Consider the following 19,634-nt stretch of genomic DNA (forward strand, 5'->3'; position numbering starts at 1 on the left):
CAAAAGGCGAGTTGATTTGTTTGCCTCACTTTGTTTTACTATATCTTCCCAAAATGACAACGTACAATCATAAAAATAAATTCTACCCTTTAATTTAGTAATCTCAGGCTCAGAAATTTACCCTAAAGAAGTAATCTAAAAGTAGGAAATAGTACCTCAGTTGATAATAGTGCCCATTCTGTTCGGAAAAAAATCATTAACTCCCCAGTCTAGTAGTAATAGGGAGATGGTTATATCAATTCAGTCATTCTGGAGCCAATAGAATAATTATAAAAACCAAACAACTTGCAAAAAATTTCCATATAAAAAATGAAAAAAAAGCAGATGCCAAACTGGGTATTATGGAATTCCATTATGTGAAAATACATATGCATAAACAAAGATGAAGGGAAAGTACAAAAAAATGAAATACTGGTAAGACAGTGCTATGGAAGATAATTTATAAAAATAAATCCTTAAAAATACCTTCAAATTATTATTCTGCTTTTACAATTTTTTTTAAATATCAAAATCTTTTAAGTAACTGCTCCAGGGTAACTACTCTGATTTTCCTCTCCTGAATTCCTAAGGCTCTCAACTGACTCTCACCTTGTATTGCCTTTTGATGTATGTAGCGTAACAAAAAGGGATACACATAGTTTCTGGAGCCAGAAAGTCCTGGATTCCAGTCCCTTGAACTGTTCCTTTCAGGTTAACAGTGGTGAAATGAAACACAAAAAGCTACAAGTTCATTTGATAAAGAATATGAATGTTTATAAACCAATATTCAAAATAGCTGCACACATCTGTTTTTCACTTGAATAAAAAAAATTCACATTGTGACAAATGTTATAACCTTAACTTAAAATACATGAATATTAACAGTTACTAATATATTTACACATTTTATTTACATCATCAACAAACGTGATGAAAAACAGCATATGTTATTATTTTAACACAGCAGGTTTTGACCAGTCTTTGAAAATTGATCCAGGAATATGAACAGCATTTAGTTAGAAAACCTTTTCTGAATTCCTAGAGGTTACCTACTCACACAAGATATTCCAAAGCCTCAGTTTAAACAAAACAAAACAGGAGCAGTTGTACTTAATTTTAAAAGACTACAAAACTGCCTTGTTTAAAAATATGAAAATTCTTATAGTTTGTTTTTAAGTGTACGCTTTTATTTTTTGCATCAAAATTACTTAATTGAACTTTAAGCATCTAATAAAAGTTATAAATACTCTCATCATTGATACTGTGCACTTCATGATTTGAAACAGATACAAATTAGTTCTTATACCCTTATGAGGTAGGGCCAGCAGTAATCCCATTTTACACAGAAGGAAAATAAGATGTGACTATTTGCTAGTGAAAAGGTTGAAATTAAATTTTTTTTCTTAAAAACCACACTTTCTTATTAGCCTGCCTTATTTCTTTTATAAGTGAAGAGGTCTGTTTCAAGTGGGGTGGGAAGGGGGGGTTCATTCAGGTATATCTCAGAAAGCAAAGAGAAGTACCTTCTACACTGGATACTTCATTAAGAATAAAAATGAGGGGTTTCCCTGGTGGTGCAGTGGTTGAGAGTCCGCCTGCCGATGCAGGGGACACAGGTTCATGCCCCGGCCTGGGAAGATCCCACATGCCACGGAGCAGCTGGGCCCGTGAGCCATGGCCGCTGAGCCTGCACATCTGGAGCCTGTGCTCCACAACGGGAGAGGCCACAACAGTGAGAGGCCCACGTACCGCCAAAAAAAAAAAAAAAAAGAAAGAAAAAGAGGATTATGGGTTATCTGAATGCATCTACCTAATCAATGGACATTCCTAAAAGAGGACTGCAAAATCCTTCCACAACACAGTATTTTCCCCTTTTTAATTTTTCCTGTGGTCCAAACACTGTATATATTTTTGTACTTCAAAATCTAGAATTATGATGTGAATTATAATCCTAATGACAAACCAAGAACTCTTTAATCCAGTGGGTTTTATTGCTCTAAACTTTAGATACCAAAGTATTTCCCCCCTCTGACCATTATAAAAATAAACTTTAAAAAAACTAAATGAGACATCCTTTCAGGTTCTTCTCTGCACAAAGATGTTTCTGTAAACACTTTTAAACCAGTATCTTAAAATTCCAAATTATTCAAGTATCTCTTTAAACATATGGCTTCATATATTAGTAAAAATTGAAGCAAATATGTAAAATCTTAAAATCCTCATCTGTAATTCCATGAAAATCATTCACAAAAAGCTACTTGCCTTTTTTAAAGCCTTCTCAATACTATTTCTTGAGAAAAGGAATTCCATCTTGCATTACTCTTACTTGCATTGCAAGTTTAGAGGTTTCTATTTGGGTATCTAAACTCCTAATTTTTCCTGAATTCTCCCTTCCCTTTTTCTCCCTCTCATCATTGCATCAATATACTCTGTTACTAGCTGACAGGTAAATACTAGGGCTACCCACAGACTTATTTTTATAAGAAATTAAATCAAAGGCATGGCAGTTTTTTTTCACTTCAAAAGCTTAATACAAGGCCATATTCACTTTCCAGTAATGAGTTTCTTAAATGTGTTCCCAACAGAAAAAGCTCAGCTGCTACAAAAAACATACCAGCAAAGTAGATCCAAAGAACTGCCAATCAAATACAAGCAAGCATAATTCTCAAGAGAGTTCTAAATTGTATTCATGTTGAATTGAATCGTTTTAGTGATTCCAAGACGTTACTGTTCCCATTCAGTTTAGTTGTTATAAGATGCAAATTCATGTTGGGTATATGCAGCAAAACAGCTTCATTTTTTTGTTTTAAGTTTTTTTTGTTTTTGTTTTTCTTAAATTCCACTAACACTCATGTTTATTATTTCAATTATTGTGCTTTCAATACAATGACAGAGCTGTACATCAGGATCCATGCTTCCAGTGTCCCTAGGTCCATTTTTGTAAGATGGATCTTTACAGATTCCAGACCATCCAGTTGGTTTCTCCTGTATTTGTTGAAGGCCTAAAAACATAAGGAAAAATAAATAAGGCAAGAAATCTGGAAAGGATTTGGGCCTTTCTGTTTGAGATATTAAAACAACTCTTGAAAATAAGTTACTACTTACGCGTAATAATCGGATCGATGTCTCTTGTCTGAGTGGCAACATCAGAGGCACAGACTTGCCCTATTTGGATCAACAAAGACATAATATCCTCATACAGTGGAGGAAATGCTCGACAAAAAGAGACCAAACTTGGCAGAGTTGGCATGAAAAAAGCATATCGCTTAGCCTGTGTTAAAACTGTTAGAAAGAAATAAAACAGAATTTTTCATTTTACAGATACAAATTCAACATACATGACCTATACAATATACTAAGCACCATGCTCTGTGCTGAGGATACTAAGTTTTCTAAGACATGGCCAGCCCCTGCCTTCAGGGAGCTCATAATCTAGTAGTCAGCCATCATCCAACACATAAATGCTTATGTCCAAACACTGTGATAGGTGCACTGCATGCATTGTTTCATTTAATTCCCACAATCTTATGAATGAAAAAAGTATTTCTATGATACTATTTAATATATGAGGAAACTCTTAAATAAACCTTAGAGAGATTAAGAAGCTTCTTCAACTCCAGTTAGCAGTGGAGTTGGGATAGAACTCAGGCAGTGTAAGATCTTAACCACTGCAAATAATTATAACATGAAGTGAATACGATGGAAAGATAAATGAACAGATTATTATGGGAGCACTAAGAATATGAAATTGACTAAGCCATAACTTTTAAAGGTTGAATTATAGTTCATATCTTTTAGTTTATTTTCATACCATTTTACTTAACAACCTAGAAGGTGGTTAAAATGTTAGGGTATGTTTTAGAACTTAAGGAAACAACTTATATATTTATCTCATTTATACAGATGATTATATTTTTCTGGAATTCTAAGCATTTGTAATAGATTGTAACTTGTTTTCTATTGACATAATTATATTCAGAAGGTAGACTTGATTTCCATTTGTAAAATGTGGAATGCTTAGTATATTTACTATAAATCTATATACAGTCATTCACAAAAATGAAAGATACAATTTGCCTACCTACTCATCTCCTCTACACTATACATCACATTTGTCATAGGAAAATTTTCAAAAAGAATAATTCAAAAGATGGCATAGCTATTAGTGACACAGAAAACATGGTGTCACTAAAGTCAGAAAAAATATGTACTACTTTATGTTAGAAATTTTTGTTATTGATGTCGGTTGGCTACACACCTGTTAGCAGAGTTCCCATGACATTGACAGCTAAGCGAGCCACACTGAGTGACTTTGGTAATGCATACTGGATACACAAGTGAGAAAGCAACTGGATAGCAAATATCTGTAACACAAAATCCAAATATTACATGTTTTTGAAGAAGGTCTTTAAGTATTAAAAATTGTAAAATGTTTTATATAACTAGAAGATTAAAGGGAGATCAAAATTCTCCTAAAGTTCCAAAATGCTCATTACCTGTTTTTCAAGTTCTGGCTGTGCAATAAGCTCAGGTATGAAATCCAGACAGATGTGCATAGATGGAATACCTGCGACTGTCAGAGGCAAAAGTTCACATGGATAACCCTATCTCAACAAGAAAGGGGGGAAAAGTTAGAAATAAAATAGCTGCAAGTCAAATACAGATAAAAATATAAAGGAAGGTTTCACTTCCTTTATGTAACAGTTGCTCAGAAAGCTACAATGCCCTACATGTTTCCTGGCATTTCACCTCTCTGATGCACTAAAATACAAATAAATTCTATGAACCCTTTATTAGGCTGAAATCAAATTTTAAAAATCTGGATTTTTCTCCATATTGCAAAGGACCATGATCATTTGCGTGACCTCCAGTTTCTAAATGATTCCTATTAATTTAGTACTTCAGAACTACCCCCAAAATAAAGTTCAACCATAAAGAATCATTCTTTGAAACCAGACCTGAAAGTGAACAAGCTTAGCAATGTTGGGATCCGCAATGTACATTTGGTGCAACAGACAACAGATAAGGCACTGAACTTCTCGAAGGTTACAGAGCAAATTGTCTTCTCCTTCCTCCATTCCCTTAGTTGGAATGCTGGCAGTAATAACGCTTTGAACATTCCTTAGCAAGCTGTCTGGATTGACACGCTTTGCCTTCTCATCTTCAGTAGGTAAGCAAATCTCCAAGAGAATCTGGACAGCTGCACTATCCTACAAGCAAATAAAACACAGTGAATTTAAGAAGTTTCTGAGAAGTTTGTTTGAAAACCAAATTTGATTTTGTTTTCACATGAACACATGTGATAAAAATAACTGTTTCTTTAAGAACAAAAAGCAAAGAGGTACTTCTAAGAGAAAGAGTGAACAATCTATAGGCCAGTGGTTCTCATCTTTTTCAGGGCCATGAACCCTCTTAAGAATCTGAAGAAAACTGTATACCCTCTCAGCATAAAAATTAACATATGTAAACACAGCAACATGTGGCATAATTTCAGAGTGGTCACACACCTCTAAGGCAGATACATGAACTCGAGTTTAAGAACATCTACTACAAGAGTATTCGAATTCGGTGTCATCCAAAACAGGCCCTAGGGCAAAAAATGACTTCTACTGGAATCTCCTTTCCTTCCTCTTAAATTCCTACTTCTCCCAGGATCCTATCTTGTATTCCCCTCTTTTTCTCACCTCTGAAGATGGTGGTTAATAATTAATGCCTAAAAGTCACTCCCCAAAGCTCTTTTTCCTTTTAATTTTAAGATAGGCTCTTTAAGGCTCTGGAAAGATTCTGCCTTACCATCCATTCCAACTGTACAACTCATTATTGCTCAGTCTACAAGCTTGAGTGCCATTTCATAGAAAAGTAGTTTCTTGAGGGGTGATCTACTTAATGCCCCTGCCTATAAAGGAGAGCTATAATCACTTGCATCTAGCAGGAAGAAGGAAAAAGAAAATGAATACATAATATGCATCTCTGAAAGACTGCCACTGCCTGGGATAGAAGAAAACAATTACTCCATCTACCTGTTTAATAACTTAATTATAAACTAAGGTTAGCCTTACATTATAATCATTTATAAAGTGAACTTTATAATCATTCTTGACGGGTTTTCGGTTGTTACTGTTTTATGTTTGTTTGTTTTTTTATAGACTCTGGAGCCAGCCTCCCCCAGCTTGAATCCCAGCTTCCCCACTTACTAAATGTATAACCTTGAGCAAGTCACTTAACCTCTCTGGATCTCGTTTTCCTAATCTGTAAAAATGGAGATAATACTCCATACCTCATAGGTTGGTTGTAAAGAGTAAATGAGTTAATATACATAAAAAACTCAGAATAGCATCCACCATATAATAAGCATTATATAAATGGTAGCTATTACCATCCTCAAGCCCTTATCTGAAACTCTGAGGGTGAGATTTATTTTAGAACTCAGATTTTTTTTTCTGTAATATTATATAACACCTCCAGCAGAGACTAAGGCAGTACATTGTAATCAAATGTATTAATATTTCTGCAACAAAACATACCAACATTCATATTAAGTGGGATAAAGGCCATAAATAGCTTCACATCAATTCAGGTCAAGTTTTGACACAAACAAGGTCATATCAGGTCAGGTTTTTCTGCCAACTGAATTACCAAAAAAAATGCCTCAGTTTTCATAGCTTTTTGGATTTCTGTATTACAGATAAGGGATTGTGGACCTATATTATTACTCTAATTCCCCTTATTGCCAATGAAAAGATTTCAGAAAATATATTTCAAACTAAGAAAACATTTCTACTTTGAAGACCTCAAACTGCTTAACATTCAATCATCTCGCATGTCCTGCATTAGTCCAAAATTACTACCTAAGGCTGCAGTAAATTCTATATTGTTATAAAACTTTTCTAAATACAAACTTTAACTACTTGTGTTGTTATAGTATTTATCACTGCCTGACATTTTATTTTATATATATATATATATATATATACACACACACACACACACTTCTTGTCTGTCTCCACCATTTGATTTTTTTTCCATTTGATTTTAAGAAACAAAAGTCTTATATTTTGTTAAAATATAAATCTCACTAAAATGGCTATTAAATAAAGCCATGAAGATTATTCCTGATTTTAATAATTCAGAAGCAAAGGTAACACCATTATAATATACCTTCTGTAATAAAAGGAATGTATAATATGTCACCATTTTATGTAGAAGGCCATCTATTTAAATGATTATATTAACAGGAAAGCCCTTGGCCTTTTTGATTAATTTTACTTTATTACCTGAGCAGCCAGTAATGCATTTTTCAATTCCTCTCTGGTAACTTCTGGGCCATCAGTCTGTCCAACTAAACCTATTGTATTATTCTGAGAAAGCCTATCTTGCTCTGCTGTTTCCTTCAGATGAGCACTAAGGTAGGCTTTGGATGCCAGAAGATATCCATTCAACATATGTAGAGTAATATCCATCAGTGGGGGGCATCTAAACACAGAAAGAAGAAAAATATGTGAGAAAAAATATAAATTTATAAATTAGTCAGAACATGGTCAATCAATTTGAATAATTAGAAAAACCTGAACAGTACCTGAAAACATTAAAAGAGTAGAAAGTTAACACTTTTCCCACCAAAATATTCATTCTCAAAAATGAAAGCTTAATATATATATAATTCTCTGTATTTCAAGACTGTATGAATAGTATTATCTATTTCATCTTATCAACTAAAATCAAATATAATATATACCCTAGAAAAAAGGCATTCCTTTTTACAAAAAAATGGCACTACCATTAAATCTCTTAGATATGAGCCTGCAAGGCAGCTGTCCTCAAAGACAAATAGTCTAGGGACTTCCCTGGTGGTCCAGTGGTTAAGACTCCACTCTCCCAATGCAGGGGGCATGGGTTTCGATCCCTGGTCAGGGAACTAAGATCCCACGTGCCCCATAGCACAGTCAAGACAAAACAAAACAAAACAAAAAATGAATAGAGTTATTCATTCCTCAAAAATTGTTATAAATTAAATTTAAATGAGATAATAGATGTAAGAATTAAATGTAAAAAAGGAAACCAAAACAGATAAATCAGTAACCACTAAAATATTAAAAGCCAAGCCCTTAGAGAAACCTGACAATGCCACTTCCCAGCCTATCACAGACTGAGTATGTGTGCATAAACAGGCAGTACAGCTTTGGTTTTAACTATGAAACACTGGAAATGTCAATACTTTTTCTGAAATGTTCAAATTTTCTACAGTAAACCTGCATGTATTAATAGTGGAAAAAAAGAAACATGTCAATGGTTAAATAAACCATGGCAATATTCCCAAAAATGAAGATAAGAATCACCTGGAGTATTTATTAAAAAAAAAAATCCTAAACTCCACCAGACATTCTGGATCAGAGTTTGTAGAGGCCTGTATATATGGAATACTATGTAGCAGTTAAAACAATGAGATGGAACTATGCATACCAATATGGAAAACATGTTCAGAATGGTAAGTTTTTTTAAAAAAAGAACAAAATAGAGCCTACCAAAAACCACTTACGTTTTTTAACACCACCCAAAACAAAAAAGTAAATATTTGTTTATAAATTTGTAAATACATAGAAAATGAAGCTACATACACACCATTATGACAATAAAGTTTCCTCTGGAGATGGAACTGGGATTGGTCAATAGTTCAAAGAGGAACTTTGCTTTAAAAATGGCAGCAGGGTAGATACGAGAGAACAAGACTTTTCACTGTACACCTTTTCCTTGTTAATCTTCTTCTTTGTGCACTTATTAATATATATAATGAAAACTTTCATGCACACATAAAAAAGGGAATATTATAATGAACCTCTAAGAACTCATCACCCAGCAGCAACAGTTATCGACACATCGCTAGTCTTATTTCACCCATACCCCACCATCCACTTTCCCACCATCACCACTGGTTAGTTCAAAGCAAATCCAAAATGTCATATCTTTTCATATTGTTTGACATTTTTAAAAACCACCTAAATGATCACTTAGAAAAAATCAAATTTTAAAAAATGAACAAAATTAAAGGCAAAACAATAGAACAATAAAAGAAAAAACTGCACTCTATATACAAAAAGCTGACATCCTTTATACGTAAAAAGCTCTTTAAATCAAAAAAGGTAAGCATTCTAATAGAAAACTAGGCTAAATGTAAAGAAGAAATACCAATAACCAATAAGTATATTAAAATATTCAATCTAAGAAAAATATAAATTAAAGTGGGAATCTATTTTTCACTTATCAAATTGGAAAAATTATATAAAACTGTGTAGGAAAGTGTACAATATCAAACATCACTATAGGAATGTCAACAGGTTCAGCCATTCTGAGTGGCAGAATGAAAACATGAATCAAAGGACTTAAAAATGAGCATGTTCCTTTTGCCTCAATAATTCCATTTTTAATAATCATTTCTAAGGAAACAGTACACAATAGTTACCACAGCACTATCAATAATAACAAAAAATGGAAATAAAATATCCAACAATAGGGAACTGAATTAAGCATAGCATATCTATGTGGAATACTATGTAGCCAATTAACATAAGAAGATCTATTAACATGAGAAAAGGTTCACAAGTTGTTAAGTGAAAGATCTAGGCTACAAAAACATTTCATACATTATGATAGCATAATTTAACAGCCTCCTGAACAACTGCGGGTGATTTAGGTGAAAGGTTACCTACTTAAGTGGATTTTTAACACTGATAAATTGTTTTAGAAATGGCTCTTCTCTAGAAATATTATTTACTGTTGTTTTCTTTTTATTAAATAGATACTTAATGTCATTTATACTGTTTATTCTTCTGGTTCCTCTTCCCTCCGAGACCTTGATCTCACCAAACCATATTTGGCTGATTCTGCAGATTTTGCCACTTCAAGAATTTCATCCCCAGGGTTAAAGGCAGATGAGTATATTACTGTATCCTAGTTAGTCTTCTTTACTCCAGTTTCTTTCCCCGCTGAACTATCTAGTGTGAACCTTCTCTTCGTAAGTTACCACCTAAATGACTTCTTCAGCCTAACATTCAAGGCCCTCCATAGCCTGACCTTAACCTAACATTCCAACTCTAAAGTGTGTTCTCAAAAACTAAGCCTTCCACTCAAGCCTTTTTCACTCTTGCTTTTACACTTCTGCTCACACTATTCTTTTTCTCACAATACCTTCTTTGACCTCTTACGCCCCATCATTACAGTATCTGTTCATCTAAACCCTATTTCTATACTTCAAAATACTACTCAAAGTCTCACTTCCTCCTGAAACTTTTAACACCATTCATTTACTGTACCATTCATCTGCATATGACCATATTATTTAACTTTTCAGGTATTTATCTTATTTCCCGATACAAGTGATAATCACTTTAAAGGCAGACCCCTCAACTTGTATATCTTTGTTACTATTTAGCTTAGCAACTAGAAATTCAAATATTAATGATGTGAATTAATTAATCCCACCTCTTGAGGTGAAGCTACTTCAAAGCAACTGATTAAGTTAAGGAATTAGCAAGGAAGTATAGACAAATGTGGAATCAATAAAGCTAACATCACAATTAAGGATTCCAAAAGGATCACAATTTTAATGCATGTAATGATTCATAATAAACCGGTTTTTTAAAAGCTTTTTTCAACAATGCTATGAGAAATGGTATCATTTTTCACTATCTTGACTCTGAGAGAAAGAACACTATTGAGGGCTGCCAAAACCAAAGATGACATTTTGTTAAGGCTAGGTTTATTAATCACATATTAAACTGAAGTTCATGAATATAGACAACCAAAAAAACACAAAAACCTCACAGGACATACTGCCAAGTTACCTGCAAGAACACGAAGATATAAGTTTAAACTGAATTTCTTCAATTTCCTTTGACTCTCCAAAGCATAACTCTATAGTAAAAATGAACTCAAATGACACATACCTGTACACCCTCTGATCACATCTTAGCACAATGAGAGGATCTATCATCAGATCATTCTGAGTATACTTTTGCTGTCGTACAAACTTTACTGATGGTTGAAGTGCATTAACTGTCATTACCCACAGCCTGATGAGAAAATAATCATATGTTCAAAAACAGCTATATCATAATTGAAACCTGTAGCCACCATCCAGTTCCTTTTATCTTAGAAAGATATAGTCAGGAAAAAAATTAGAGAACAGGTGTAAATGAACTTGGAAAAATTAAAAACTATAGAAATCTAACCTATTATTATGTTTCTAAAACAAATGAAGATAAGACAATAAACAAAAGTAGTTTCAAAAATCTTCACAGTTGTAAGGGAATAATCATGGCATATAAAATCAGAATTTGAATTAAAACCTAAGTTATACCATACTTGCTGTATGACTCTGTGTAAGTCATGGAACCTCTCTGAACTGTTTCCTCCTCTGTAAAATATGACTATAATACCTGTAAATGAAATGATATCCACCAAAGCACTTTGAAACTGTAACTGGCCCCATAAATCACTGTTCTACATTTATCATCACAGAATCTAAATATGAGATGCCACTTTGAGATTAAACATCAATAGACTATAAAAGTGGTTACTAACCTGACTACACATCAGAATTACTGAAGAATATGCCAATATGTAGGGTATCTGACCTCTTACAGTGAAGCCCAGGAGTCCATCAACCCCACCTCACACACAGAGCTTGCCCACTCTTAAATGAGTGGATAGCCAACAATCATCAGACATTTAAAGAAAGTTTCTACTTTGAAAAAGATTAAAATATACAAACAGAAAGAAAGGAATGCCAAAGAAACAATATAGAGATGAGAAGAAAAAAAAATTCTTAAACCTATAATTAATTTCCTTAAAGGACAGAATATTTCGTATATGAAACAAGAACAGGAGGCATTTATAGATTCTCAGATAAGAAAGAGCTCTTAGAAATTAAGACTATAACAGAAATATTTTAAATTCAAAGGAAAGATCAGAAGATAACAGACGAAATATCCAGAAAATGTACATAAAAGAGAAATTTAAAAATAGAGGAGAAAGAAGGAGAAAATCAGAGTAAGTTCAAGAGGTTTAAAATCCAAATTGCAAAAAATTCCAGAAAACAGAGGGAAAGAAATTACTGAAGAAAAAAAAAAATACAAGAAACTGTCCTAGAAGTGAAGACATCAGATTAGTCCCCCGACAAAAAAAAAGGCCAACCAAGTGCCCAGCACCATGAATTAAAAAAGACCCAAACCAAAATGTATCATCATGAAATTTCAGAAACAATGAAAAAGAACCTAAAACCTTTAAGAGAAAAAACAATAGTCACATACAAAGGATTGGGAATTGGTATAAGATTAGATTACTCAAAAGTAATCAGGAAAGCTCTAATTACTTCAATAGAATAAAGCTTTCAAATTGCTAAGAGGAAAAGTAAGCTAGAATTCTACACCTAGCCTAATATCAATCACGTGAGGGGAAGAATAAAAACCTTTTCACATATGAAAGCCTCAAAAAAAAAATATTTCCCAAACATCTTTCCCAGGAAGCAACTTGAGCGTTAGTTCCACTCACTTAAATAAGGAACTAAATCAAGAAAGACAAAAACATGGACTCAAACCAAGAGACAAAGCAATTCCAGATGGCTACTGTGAATGTCCCAGATTGAAACATAAGGGTGGAAAGATCTGAAAGGAAGGTTTCCAAGGAAAAATGTTACTAATATGTTACCTGATGTGTTAACAACTAATGTAAATTTCCACTCAATAATAGAGTTTGAGAGTGAATTGGTTATTGATACAAAGAAAACAAAAAAACCTGAACAAATGTTAAAGAGGCAAACAACTCAGGGTTTGTATGTGGGGTATGAAGGAGGGCAGTTGTTTAAGAAAGAAATTGTAATCAAAGGATATCATATATATCAACATAAATAACACTTATGTAGTCATAATAATATGCACACTGAATATTTCTTTAACCAAAAATTCTGATATAACTGTTGGGAGAAATGGAGGAAGGGAGAATATATGGAAGAAGAGGGACTCACAGGGGAAGCAAGTAAGAGTGCTAAATCTTCATCTTGTATGAAGGATTTTGTAGGAAGTCAAAAGATAATTTCTAAATTGGAAAGTCAGGAAATCATAGTAATTATAAGCATATGATTGAGATACATGGTGGGACATAAATGCCAGAATTAAAAGATAAAGGAGCTAAGAATAATTGTCTCTGAGGATCAATAGTCTAAAATGGGAAGGTGGGGGCTGACCTTATACACTATTTAACTTACGTGCATTTATTAATTTGATATAAGTAAAAATCAAACTTAAAAAGTATAAATATTCCCAGACCTACTGAATCAGAATCTCAGGTAAGTCCAGCCCAGTATTTGTTTCTAGAGCAGACCAAGTGTTTTTGATGCATTCTATGGAACAGCAGAGACCCATTTGACTAAAGACAAAACACTGAATCCAGCGTTCCCTGTGATTTAATTGGCATGGGTTACAACTTGGGGATCAGGAGTTTTAAAAGCTCTCCAGGTGATTTTAATGTACAGCAAAATTTGGAGCCACTGCAATGATGCAAGACACAATGGTAATCTAAATCACAATTAGCCACAAATGACTCTACATGAGAACTCCCTTTTAAAAAACTTTCCCAAGTTGGAAATACTTCAAGGTTTCTCTCTGTTTCTTAAGATAGAGTTTATTCTTTTCCTTAAAGTTATAACAACGCTTTTAATTAGTGGTCTTCAGAAAGGATTTATATTGTCAAAAAGTTTTTTTTAACAATTTTTTTCAACATTTAAGTTTAAGTTATTGTATACAATCACTGCTATACACTTATCTATTACATGTAACAATACACTGAAATTACCTTCTAGGCATCACAGTATTAAGAACCATCCATAGTTTATTGACCGTTTGAAGAATTCGCCTCGGAACCCCTGAATTCAACAGCTGATTCATATTGGATGTTAATACTTCTGCATATGGTATAAGTTCACTGGCAGAGAGTAGAGTCAAGTGTTCTAGAATCTGCATCACTTGTGTGTGACTTACTGGGACAGCTGAAAATGCTAAAAGGAAAACTTTATAGTCATAATCTAAATACTATACAGCTTACCAAATAGGAAGTAATATTGCTCTATCAAACTATAGGCGAAAGAAATCAAGAAAGCAATATTGCTTTAAAAAAAGTAAAACTTTCCATTCTAGTCATAGTTGTGGGTATACTTAAAATTAGGCCCTTAAGAAAAATTCATGTTAAGGTGCAGTTATTTCGTAAAGAACAAAAAATACCTCATTTTAAAAATCACATTAGTGAGAGTGACCCAAAGACAACAATTCACACTGATTTAAAAAATTGACTGGAACATGAAAATATACCGAACTATTGCTCTTGGTATTAACATTCATTTGAAAAATTCAAACTTCTTGACACCTTCCTTCGGGTAGCCCTTTATGGGCTGTAAGCAACTGTTAGTAAAAAATAGCTAGAACCGTCCTCCTTCAATAGAATAGTCACTAACCACTTCTGGCTACTGAGCACTTGAAATGCAGCTAGTCCAAAATGAGATGTGCTGTAAGTATAAAATCCATGGACTCAGTATGAAAAAATAATAAAATATCTAACAGTCTTTTTATACTGATTATGTGATGAAATCATAATATATTAGATATACTGGGTTATACAAAATAGTTATTTAAATTTGCCTTTTTTTAACTTTTTTAATGTGGCAATATATAGAAAGTTTAAAATTGTATGTGTGGCTCACATCATATTTCTATTTTAAAGTGCTGATCTAGCTTATTATCCATTAACAGCAGATACATTGTTCTATTCCACAGTACTTATTTCTGACCAGTTTTAGGACTTTCCTAAAACCACATGACCTGTTTAGTGATATAACGTAGAACCTATGAGGAAACAGATGCAAGCATGTCAGAAAAAAATGGTAAAAAATCCTTTAACTCAAAGAGAATTACTTTAAATATATTCACCAAAACCCTGTTATATCTCCAGGAAAATTCTGCATGATTTTAAGATTTCCACAGGCCTAACACCTCTGTGTACTACTAAAGGGGTAAAAGGCATACCAATTTATTATACCTTCTTGAAGTTGTTTAGGAGAGTGGTTTTTGGCATTACTAGTCAGGAGCATTCTTCTTAACAGGGCATCAGTCCCTGTGATTTCTTCTTCACAGATCCAATCATCCACAATGCATAAATGTGGGTAGTTAGTTGCAAGGAGACGAAGTAAAGCAGAATGCAACCCTTGAAAATTTAAAAGAAGTCAATTGGATTCTTTATTCTTAAACATCAAAATCTTCTCTCTCTTCTTTCCCCTCTCTCTTCTCCCGTTCATGTACAGCAAGCCAAAGGCATCTGCCCTTCTTATGCATGCATACTACAGCTTAAGAACTTCTGTTCAGTAGTTCAGCCAGGGAATCTGCTTAAAGATCGCCAAGTGAATTGATACACAGGAAGCTGGAAGCCACTACTTTTGTCAAAAGTTCTCAAGCTTTCTTCCACCCTACCCCAGCATAAAAGTCTCCCATCAGGAAAATTAGTTTGACATAGCAGTAGTTCAAGAGTTGAGTGGGGAGGAGAAAAAGAGAAGGGAAAAGAATGTTCATTTCAGGGAGATCATATATGGTTTGAAAAAGGCCTCACTCAGAAATTCTGATAGGCTTGGTAATTCCCTGGCGGTCCAGTAGTTAGGATGCCACACTCCCACTGCAGGGGGCACGGGTTTGATCCCTGGTTGGGGAACTAGGCTCCCGCATGCTGAGCGGCACAGCCAAAACATAAATAAATAAAAATTTTAAAAGATTTTAAAAGAAGAAATTCTGATAGGCTTCTATAGGAGAACATGTCCTCTCCTCCAACCCAGTTGAGAATCATTGCTACAGATGAGTAAAATTAAAGTTGCCCAACTTGAGTACCTAAATTTACACTTTATGTGCATTTCCTCATTTCACCCTGACATTCCTACAAGGTAAGCAATATTGTCTCCATTCTACTATGAAGAAACAGGCTGAAAGATATTTATTAATGTTCCCAAAGTCACACAGCTGTCACCCAACCCAAGCAGTACTGACGATACCCACAAGAGGGTGCATTTGTCTTCTTTTAAGAAGGGTTAAGGAAGTTCAAAAGGATCGGGAAACCTTCCTTTGACTAAATCTAAGTCTTGTTTCTAATCTTTTGCTTACAGCAGTTAGACTACTCATTATTATTATTGTGTAATATTAATAATGAGAAAAATAAATGATGATACTGTAAAAATGCCTATTTAGACATATGAAGCGTCACTATGTTATTTACCTAATAAATGCTGCTGCTACTAAACAATTATCATCATCTCCAAAGTTGCAAGAGTTAGCAGTAAGAGTATCAGTAGTAATAAAAGTACGTTAGATCCAATCACCCCCTTATTATGCAACTTAGATCAAATCAAACCACTGCTTAGTCCCAAGAGGGTTAAGTATCTGTTTCCTTTCTCATAGAAACTGCTTAAAATACATGCTTCTGTTTGAAAAGGCACTATAACAATCAAAAGTGGTATTAAATTTAATGCACAAGTACATGTGTAGTCAAGACTTTCCCAAACAGTCACAAAAATGACTGCTTACAATAGTGCAAATTAATCTACACTTCATAATCTCTTCAGTAAAACATGTTAGTTGCCAAAAGCTGCCAAATATAACATCATTTCTCTAGAAAGAGATAATGCAAAGATATAAAAAATAAATGCAGCCATCTGGCTAAAGATGACAAAAGCAAGCTCCCGTTCATCCTGGAAACCAACCGTAACAAAGACAGACAAAGAAAATCCCCAACTTCAAAAAAACAAACCAAAAAGAAAAAAACACAACCCACACATTCAAACATTATAAAAAGGTGTTAATTTAAGAAAATATTTGAATTTCAAAAAATAGTACTATATTTCTATTTGAAAGTTTTACAGTAAACATATTATAGTAATTCCACACTAAGGAATGTTATGGAGCAATTAAAAACAATAAGGTAGATCTAGATGAAGTGACATGATAAGATTTCCAAGACTCAAAGAGAAAAAAGCAAATCTCAGAAGAGATAGGGTATAATACCATTTAAAGCTTAAAAAAAGAATTTTTTACTTGTGTAATCTATTAGCTTCAACCATATGAAACTGCATTTTTGGAGGTCAAAAATAGTTGAATACCTGTAATTTCATATGATTCACCCTATAGAAAGGAATATCTGAAATTACACACCAAAATGAAACTAGGGCCTTGGGGTTGAGGAGCGGTTTGCAGGGAGTAAGACAGCAAGGGAGGTAAAGAGGAATTTCACTCTTGAATTGGGCTTTAAACATTGAGCACCTATTACACTTTATAACATCATAAACGGTAGGTACTTTTAAACAATAAACGTTAGCAGTAAAAAGCAAATAAAACAAATACCTCCCAACTCCTGCTGCAGTCCTTGAGCCTGTCGAATAAGAAATTTGATGGGAATCTGATCCATTAAAGAAGACGAATATGATTTGGGCTTTCTTTGCATGGCAGCTGTCAGTCAAAGATTAAAAAATGTAAGATACAGTGTCAGTAACAGTAGAAATTTTAACCTTCAACACAAATGGGAACAAACACAATGTCAAATTACTTTTAATTCACTTAATCTGTGAATATAGTTCATAAAACATGAAGAATCACTACCACAATAATGAATACACAGGACAAGCAAGAACATACTTAAGGGCAATATCTCGGAAAATGCCCCGAAACTGAAACTAGGGGGAAGAAAAATCATGAGTGAGAGAAGCCACCTGCAGAAGTGCCCTGCACTAGAAAACAACAACAAAAAAAACACCGAAACCTGAGAAGTCAGTCAAGACTCTCCCAAATCTAGTTAGGAAGACCAAATGCAGTCATGCCAGCATGGCTTAAAGCTTCATGATGCCAACAGCCTTAACTTAATCATATTATGTATTAGTGGTGACTCGTTCTGATGAAAGTTGGGAAATATGAATGACTTCCTTCTCTCACAACTTCTACCTTCAACTAACAAGTACATGCTATTTTTTTTTAAACAAATCCATCTTAATTTCTGTTCTTTTTCTGCTATCCTAAATCAGTGCCTATTCATCATTTATTTAAATAACTATTACGGCTCAATTTCCCAGACTCCAATTTCTCTGGTCTTTGATCCATCCTTCACACTGCTGCCCTAGTCCTCTTATTTAAATTGAGATTTGGCCAGATCACATGTCTCTGGCTCCATGTTCAGAAACCTTCCATGGATTCCCAGATCCCACAGAGTAAAGGTCCTTGCAAATCAACGCTATCTTTCTTTGTCTCATCTCCACCATATGCTATATGCCTGACACCCTCATCTCATTCCAAGACACTTTGCTTGTACACAACAAAACTACATGAGCATCTCAACCAGGGTGTCCATAGTTTGAAAAAGCATTTCCAATATACTTTTTCTTTTCCAAATACAAACCACACAGTGTAAAGCTCAACATATTTTTATTGAAGATAAGAAGCATATGAGTGCAAGTGTTAGAATAAAGGTTGAGAATCATTGCCTAAACAGACCATATACCTCTAGGTTAGATATAATCCCCCTTGTAAATTAATAAATTAGCATCCCAGTTTTCCACACAAATCTTTTATGAACTGAGTAAGAATGTATCTCAAAGCACAGTTGAAAAATAACATAGGGCTTCCCTGGTGGCGCAGTGGTTGAGAGTCCGCCTGCCAATGCAGGGGACACGGGTTTGTGCCCGGGTCTGGGAGGATCCCACATGCCGCGGAGCGGCTGGGCCTGTGGGCCATGGCCGCTGAGCCTGCGCGTCCGGAGCCTCCGCAACGGGAGAGGCCACAGCAGTGAGAGGCCCACGTACCACAAAAAAATAAAAAATAAAAATAAATATATAAAACATAGCTTCCAGTGACAGTCAAATTCTGGTCCCAACACCATCCAGATTGAAAAGGAAGAAGTAAAACTGTCACCATTTGCAGATATGGTATTATACAGAAAACCTTACAGACTCTATCAAAAAACTGTTAGAACTAAAAAAAAAAAAAAAAAAAAAAGGTGGTAAAAGCAACAAGTATTTCGGCCCACGTAAGTGACTCTCATGCAAACACTGAGGTGAATACGTGGGACCTCTATAGTAAGATGAGGGAGCTAGCATTTAAGGAGCACCTTAGGGTACATGGCTTTGTGCCAGAACCAAATAATTTCCTAAAGAGTAAAGTAGAGTTGGTTGGTAAATGAGTGGCTGAGGAGGCTTTTCTGGATGTCAAAGTTCCATAAAGGTAACAAGAATTTTAAAAAAAGAAAGAAAAAACCTGTTAAAATTAATAAACAAATTCAGTAAAGTTGCAAGATATAAAATCAATACACAAAAATCTGTTGTGTTTCTAATACACCAATAACAAACAATCAGAAAGAGAAATTAAGAAATCAACCCCATTTGGGGATATATGTATACGTATAGCTGATTCACTTTGTTATAGAGCAGAAACTAACACACCACTGTAAAGCAATTATACTCCAATACAGATGTTAAAAAAAAAAAATCAACCCCATTTACAACTGCATCAAAAAGAATAAAACACCTACGAATAAATGTAATCAAGGAGGTGAAAGACCTACATATTGAAAACTACAAGACATTAATGAAA

The 19,634-nt window shown here is 34.2% G+C and overlaps 1 protein-coding gene across 4 annotated transcripts in view; it reads right to left on the minus strand.

Moving 5' to 3' along the window:
• Window positions 1-784: 784 nt before the first annotated feature.
• INTS2 (integrator complex subunit 2) overlaps window positions 785-19,634 on the minus strand; it is a 52,303-nt gene continuing 33,453 nt past the window's right edge. For 2 of the 4 annotated variants that reach the window (XM_082678680.1, XM_082678679.1), the window contains exons 16-25: window positions 17,400-17,504; window positions 15,061-15,225; window positions 13,825-14,026; window positions 10,920-11,045; window positions 7,254-7,452; window positions 4,938-5,189; window positions 4,476-4,583; window positions 4,238-4,343; window positions 3,085-3,261; window positions 785-2,981 (exon numbers count right to left, since the gene is read on the minus strand). In XM_082678680.1, the coding sequence (XP_082534806.1) occupies window positions 2,812-2,981; window positions 3,085-3,261; window positions 4,238-4,343; window positions 4,476-4,583; window positions 4,938-5,189; window positions 7,254-7,452; window positions 10,920-11,045; window positions 13,825-14,026; window positions 15,061-15,225; window positions 17,400-17,504 (1,610 nt within the window). In that variant the 3' untranslated portion in view covers window positions 785-2,811. Of the gene's footprint in view, window positions 2,982-3,084; window positions 3,262-4,237; window positions 4,344-4,472; window positions 4,588-4,937; window positions 5,190-7,253; window positions 7,453-10,919; window positions 11,046-13,824; window positions 14,027-15,060; window positions 15,226-17,399; window positions 17,505-19,634 lie in introns of those variants that run through there. The other 2 variants (XM_082678681.1, XM_082678682.1) reach the window with 2 other exon arrangements.

The sequence above is a fragment of the Grampus griseus genome (assembly GCF_964374135.1).
Source record: "Grampus griseus genome assembly, chromosome: 20".
Classification (NCBI taxonomy): domain Eukaryota; kingdom Metazoa; phylum Chordata; class Mammalia; order Artiodactyla; family Delphinidae; genus Grampus; species Grampus griseus.